At 43.6% G+C, this 6,289-nt stretch overlaps 1 protein-coding gene across 1 annotated transcript; it reads right to left on the reverse strand.

The window, feature by feature from the left end:
• Positions 1-309: 309 nt before the first annotated feature.
• On the reverse strand, positions 310-1,966 carry LOC135565435 (troponin I, fast skeletal muscle-like). The gene is made up of 5 exons (XM_065012477.1): positions 1,937-1,966; positions 1,486-1,614; positions 1,065-1,154; positions 734-910; positions 310-513 (listed from the first exon to the last, which is right to left on the reverse strand). The coding sequence occupies exons 1-5, from the start codon at positions 1,964-1,966 to the stop codon at positions 424-426; spliced, it is 516 nt and encodes a 171-aa protein (XP_064868549.1). The 3' UTR covers positions 310-423.
• Between the last annotated feature and the right edge of the window lie 4,323 nt (positions 1,967-6,289).

Below are 6,289 nucleotides of genomic sequence, written 5' to 3' on the forward strand. Positions count from 1 at the left end.
CGAGGTTTTGTATTGAAGTCAATGTACCCAGAGGAGGATGGAAGCTAGCTGTCCTCCGGCTACACCATGGTGCTACCCTACAGAGCGCTGCTGAGGCTACTGTAGAACTTCAATGCAAACAATGTGTTTTAATCAATTATTTGGTGACGTGAATATATTTAGTATAGTTTTATCTACAAAGGATAACATTTTTAATGTTTCGCTATTTTTATTTTTATGAAATTGACCGAGGAGGATGGTCCTCCTCTGAGGAGCCTCCACTGACTCACAGTCACGCATGCTTACATTATAAAAAAATAAATAACAAAATATTGAAGTATTTTATTTTATTAGACAGAGTCGTGTAAATAGGAATGACAGGAGGAGAATGTAGATTAAAATGGAGGATGTTATCAGATGAGACATATGAACACAAATACGGACTCAAACAGTGTCGGACTCAAACATCTTCTTTCTACCGTCCATGCCAGCCTTGTCCTCTATGTTCTTACGCCAGTCAGCTGCATCTTTCACCTGTGGAGTTAGAGAAGGGAGAGGAGAGGAGAGGAGAGGAGAGGAGAGGAGAGGAGAGGAGAGGAGAGGAGAGGAGAGGAGAGGAGAGGAGAGGAGATTTTGGATGAGGTTATAAGGTGGTTGGGAACCCTGATATTCAAAATTGTGTAAGGCAGTCTGTCTAGCATGGGGCCTCTTGGACACGTTCCAACCCTACTCAGTAAAACAGAAGCAACCCTACCTCCTCCTTGACCTCCTTCTTGACTTGCTTCAGGTTGGACCTCAGATCCATGGACACCTTGTGTTTGGAGCCTAGCAGAGCCTGGAGCATAGCATCAGCAGACATGCGGACTTTCTTCAGGACGGGCTTCCTGAACTTGCCCTTCAGGTCTTGTAGTTTTATCTTCAAATCCTCAATCTGAAAAGAGAGAGAGAGAGAGCGAGAGAGAGCGCGAGAGAGCGAGAGAGAGAGAGAGAGAGAGAGAGAGAGAGAGAGAGAGAGAGAGATGCTTGTCAGTGAAATTCCCCCTTTATACTGAAGAATGACCATCTGTCCAGGAATGTAACTGTACCTCCTTATCGGACTTGGCTACTTTGCTTTGCGTGTCATATCTCTGTTCATCCACTGCATCAATCTGCTGGTGGAGCTTCTTACACAGATCCTAGAGAGAGAGCGAGAGAGAGGAGAGATCGAGAGAGAGAGAGAGAGAGAGAGAGAGAGAGAGAGAGAGAGAGAGAAGAGAGCGAGAGAGCGAGAGATAATGTAAGCAAGTACATTTAAAGAAAATAGGAGATATTTGTGAAATTATATAAATTATATAACTGAATATCCTGGAAAGCTACAATCCAGCTTGATTTTGTTCCACCCTTACTTTAACACCCCTGATGGAGCTAGTCAGCTGCTGAATCAGTTATGTTATAGTGGGTCTGGAGCAAAAACCTGCACACACAGTAGCTCTCCATAGGTTGGTCAACAGCTACCGCTCTTCATACCTGGAGTTCCTGCATGGATTCAGGGACGGAGAAGGAGGGGACGTTCTCATCCATGTAGATGTTTTTGTCCTCCTCTGCCTGGATGGCCTCAGCCTCTATGAACCCCTGGGCAATCTGGAGCATCAAGCTCTGGGAGAAATAACACAGGGGGAAGTGGTTTGTGTACCCAGACACAATGGTTTGCCAGTTGATCAGAAATGCAGATGTTTACATGTCCATTTTGTCAATAATTGGACTATTTGGATTAAAGTTGGGCTTAGTCTACATCCCTGTCACACCCAGAGGAAAATATGTATTTATGTTTTATTTATGTATTTATGTTTTGAAATCTTGAATTCTGATTTTTTAAAATTTGATAATTGATATATAAAATCTAGAATCCTTTTAAAAAAAAACTAAATGTTAACGGGATATTATGATGCGTTGTTGTGCATCTAGGCCTCCTCCTTACCTTGAGATGTTGCCTGCGACTCGACGACATCTTTTACTTCAGAGAAGATTAGATGGGGGGGAGGGAGGGGAGGGAGGGAGGGAGGGAGGGGGAGGGAGGGGGCGAGGGAGGGGAGGGAGGGGGAGGGGGGAAGGAGGAGGGAGGGAGGGGGAGGGAGGGGGGAGGGAGGGGAGGGGGGAGGGGGAGGGAGGGAGGGAGGGGGGGGGGAGGGGAGGGGGGAGGAGGGAAGGAGGGAGGAGGGAGGGGAGGGGGGGGAGGAGGGGGAGGGAGGGGGGGGGAGGGGGGGGAGGGGGGGAGGAGGGGGAGGGGAGGGGGGGAGGGAGGGGAGGGGGGGGAGGGGGGAGGGAGGGGGAGGGGGGGGAAGGAAGGAAAAACATGAGTTGAGATACACAGCTTTAAGAGCTTGGGATGAAAAGCACAGATTATACAGTTGATGTACTGAACGCTCCTGAAGATCACCAAAAGTAGACATGTATAACATGGAATTCTTGATTCTTAGAAGATATCTCAATAAAAATGAACATGTTGAGAAAGCTGTAATTGTACTTAAACAGAATTGGTACTTACTCTGACATCTTGGCCGGTGGTTGATATCCCTTCCTTTTGAAGAGAGATGTGAATAAGTTGTCAGCGTGTGAAGATATGATAGTTATGGCATTTAACTCAGTGTACCATTATAGTCCACCCTTTGTGGAAATAATTCATTTTAACACACAACCCTCAGGGAGGAGGGGCACATCACATCTCTACATTATAAAGTACAGGCCTCAGGGTTAGAGGGGCACATCACATCTCTACATTATAAAGTACAGGCCTCAGGGTTAGAGGGGCACATCACATCTCTACATTATAAAGTACAGGCCTCAGGGTTAGAGGGGCACATCACATCTCTACATTATAAAGTACAGGCCTCAGGGAGGAGGAGCACATCACATCTCTACATTATAAAGTACAGGCCTCAGGGAGGAGGAGCACATCACACTACATTATAAAGTACAGGCCTCAGGGTTAGAGGGGCACATCACATCTCTACATTATAAAGTACAGGCCTCAGGGTTAGAGGGGCACATCACATCTCTACATTATAAAGTACAGGCCTCAGGGTTAGAGGGGCACATCACATCTCTACATTATAAAGTACAGGCCTCAGGGTTAGAGGGGCACATCACATCTCTACATTATAAAGTACAGGCCTCAGGGAGGAGGGGCACATCACATCTCTACATTATAAAGTACAGGCCTCAGGGTTAGAGGGGCACATCTCTACATTATAAAGTACAGGCCTCAGGGTTAGAGGGGCACATCACATCTCTACATTATAAAGTACAGGCCTTGGGGTTAGAGGGGCACATCACATCTCTACATTATAAAGTACAGGCCTCAGGGAGGAGGGGCACATCACATCTCTACATTATAAAGTACAGGCCTCAGGGTTAGAGGGGCACATCACATCTCTACATTATAAAGTACAGGCCTCAGGGAGGAGGGGCACATCACATCTCTACATTATAAAGTACAGGCCTCAGGGTTAGAGGGGCACATCACATCTCTACATTATAAAGTACAGGCCTCAGGGTTAGAGGGGCACATCACATCTCTACATTATAAAGTACAGGCCTCAGGGTTAGAGGGGCACATCACATCTCTACATTATAAAGTACAGGCCTCAGGGTTAGAGGGGCACATCACATCTCTACATTATAAAGTACAGGCCTCAGGGTTAGAGGGGCACATCACATCTCTACATTATAAAGTACAGGCCTCAGGGTTAGAGGGGCACATCTCTACATTATAAAGTACAGGCCTCAGGGTTGGAGGGGCACATCACATCACTACATTATAAAGTACAGGCCTCAGGGTTAGAGGGGCACATCACATCACTACATTATAAAGTACAGGCCTCAGGGTTAGAGGGGCACATCACATCACTACATTATAAAGTACAGGCCTCAGGGTTAGAGGGGCACATCACATCTCTACATTTAGACAGGGTGTGGTAAGGCAGTTGTCTTGTATCATGGGTCTATTTGTGCGTTCCTGTGGTGGTGGTGATGGGGCACATCAGCATCTCTAACATTATAAACCACAACAGCTGAGGACTCCTCCCTGCCCGCCTCCTGTGGACTTTCCTTAAAGTGTCCCAAGACAGGGTGCAGCAAAGTGGTCAACACACGTCCCCCAATATACCTGTCTGGGCTGCTGGCTCTATCAGTACATTTAGTGTACTGGCTGGTCTGTCTTCTATCTTTTAATTGTTTGATTTAGAAAGTGTTTCTGACATATCTGAGTGAAAATCTAGTTTGCCTGCCGCTTCAAAAATGTCTAAAAATATATACATAAAGGTTTAGAGTGATAAAGAAAATCTGTCTTCAGTGAATCAATCAACAGTCAGTTAGACTGGATAAATACCAGGAAGTCTTCAGTGAATCAATCAACAGTCAGTTAGACTGGATAAATACCAGGAAGTCTTCAGTTAATCAATCAACAGTCAGTTAGACTGGATAAATACCAGGAAGTCTTCAGTTAATCAATCAACAGTCAGTTAGACTGGATAAATACCAGGAAGTCTTCAGTGAATCAATCAACAGTCAGTTAGACTGGATAAATACCAGGAAGTCTTCAGTTAATCAATCAACAGTACGTCAGTTAGACTGGATAAATACCAGGAAGTCTTCAATGAATCAATCAACAGTCAGTTAGACTGGATAAATACCAGGAAGTCTTCAGTTAATCAATCAACAGTACGTCAGTTAGACTGGATAAATACCAGGAAGTCTTCAATGAATCAATCAACAGTCAGTTAGACTGGATAAATACCAGGAAGTCTTCAATGAATCAATCAACAGTCAGTTAGACTGGATAAATACCAGGAAGTCTTCAGTTAATCAATCAACAGTCAGTTAGACTGGATAAATACCAGGAAGTCTTCAGTTAATCAATCAACAGTCAGTTAGACTGGATAAATACCAGGAAGTCTTCAGTTAATCAATCAACAGTCAGTTAGACTGGATAAATACCAGGAAGTCTTCAGTTAATCAATCAACAGTCAGTTAGACTGGATAAATACCAGGAAGTCTTAAAACTGTAAAAAGATTATGCCTTTAATTAAATCAATAACTCCACACCAATATTCAGTTTAACAGTGAAACTATAAGAATAACATCTTGGCTATTTCTCCTAAAACCTCTACCTATCTTGTGAAGTTAGAGTTAGAGAATCATTTTAACCATTTTATTTAAAAAATAATAATCATTAAAACCTCCTTAAAACCAGAGTAACATATATGTCTCCCGTGAGATGGATGGATGCCATTTTAATTCATACATGCCAGTTGAATGTTAGGACAGCCAACCTACTAGTCAGCATCCTGATCCCAAGACAACCCTCTGTCAAAGTAGACAAGGCACAGCATCTTCTTCTTCTACTATAAACACCAAGATGTTTTAGGTTTTTAATGTGTAAATTCTTGTAAATTAATACCACTTACACATTTTTCAGTGAGTAGCATCTATTTACGTTGTGTGATAATTACAGTCAGCTAATAGAAAAATGCCAGACTATAAATCACAGTGATACTGAATCTCTACTGAATGCAGAGGTGAAACCAAGAGAGGAGACAGGAGATAGAAGATAGGAATGGGAGGAATCTCACCTAGAAGGAAGAGAGCGTTGCAAGACGGAGGGATGAGTGACTGAGATTGTCAAGCCAGGGAGGAGAAATATGAAGAAGGGTATATATAGGCACAGTTCTGGGACCAGCTGTCTGTTTAACCCTAAAAGTGCCAACGGGGGGGTCAATTTTCACCTCAAGGGCACAAAAAAACGTCATCATTTAAAATCCAGTTTTTTTTTGTCCTTCTGAAGTTTTAGGACTTGTCAAGCAACTAATCACAGACAAAAAATGTTAATATGGTGGAATGAAAAAAAGTATCTCTCTTTAGTTAGATGGAGACGTAGGGAGAAACCAGATGAAATCAGAGATAGACAGAGAGGTAGGGAGAAACCAGATGAAATCAGAGATAGACAGAGAGGTAGGGAGCAACCAGATGAAATCAGAGATAGACGGAGACGTAGGGAGCAACCAGATGAAATCAGAGATAGACGGAGACGTAGGGAGCAACCAGATGAAATCAGAGATAGACGGAGACGTAGGGAGAAACCAGATGAAATCAGAGATAGACAGAGAGGTATGGAGAAATCAGATGAAATCAGAGATAGACAGAGAGGTAGGGAGAAATCAGATGAAATCAGAGATAGACAGAGAGGTAGGGAGAAACCAGATGAAATCAGAGATAGACAGAGAGGTAGGGAGAAATCAGATGAAATCAGAGATAGACAGAGAGGTAGGGAGAA

Source organism: Oncorhynchus nerka, linkage group LG27 (genome assembly GCF_034236695.1).
Source record: "Oncorhynchus nerka isolate Pitt River linkage group LG27, Oner_Uvic_2.0, whole genome shotgun sequence".
In the NCBI taxonomy this organism is placed as follows: domain Eukaryota; kingdom Metazoa; phylum Chordata; class Actinopteri; order Salmoniformes; family Salmonidae; genus Oncorhynchus; species Oncorhynchus nerka.

Excerpts from the sequence above, each read along its gene's own strand:
- LOC135565435 (XM_065012477.1), bottom strand. The coding sequence starts at position 1,966 with ATGTCGTCGAGTCGCAGGCAACATCTCAAG. Across the intron at positions 1,155-1,485 it reads AATCCATGCAGGAACTCCAG|GATCTGTGTAAGAAGCTCCA; the intron begins GTATGAAGAGCG and ends CTCTCTCTCTAG. Across the intron at positions 514-733 it reads AGAAGGAGGTCAAGGAGGAG|GTGAAAGATGCAGCTGACTG; the intron begins GTAGGGTTGCTT and ends CTAACTCCACAG.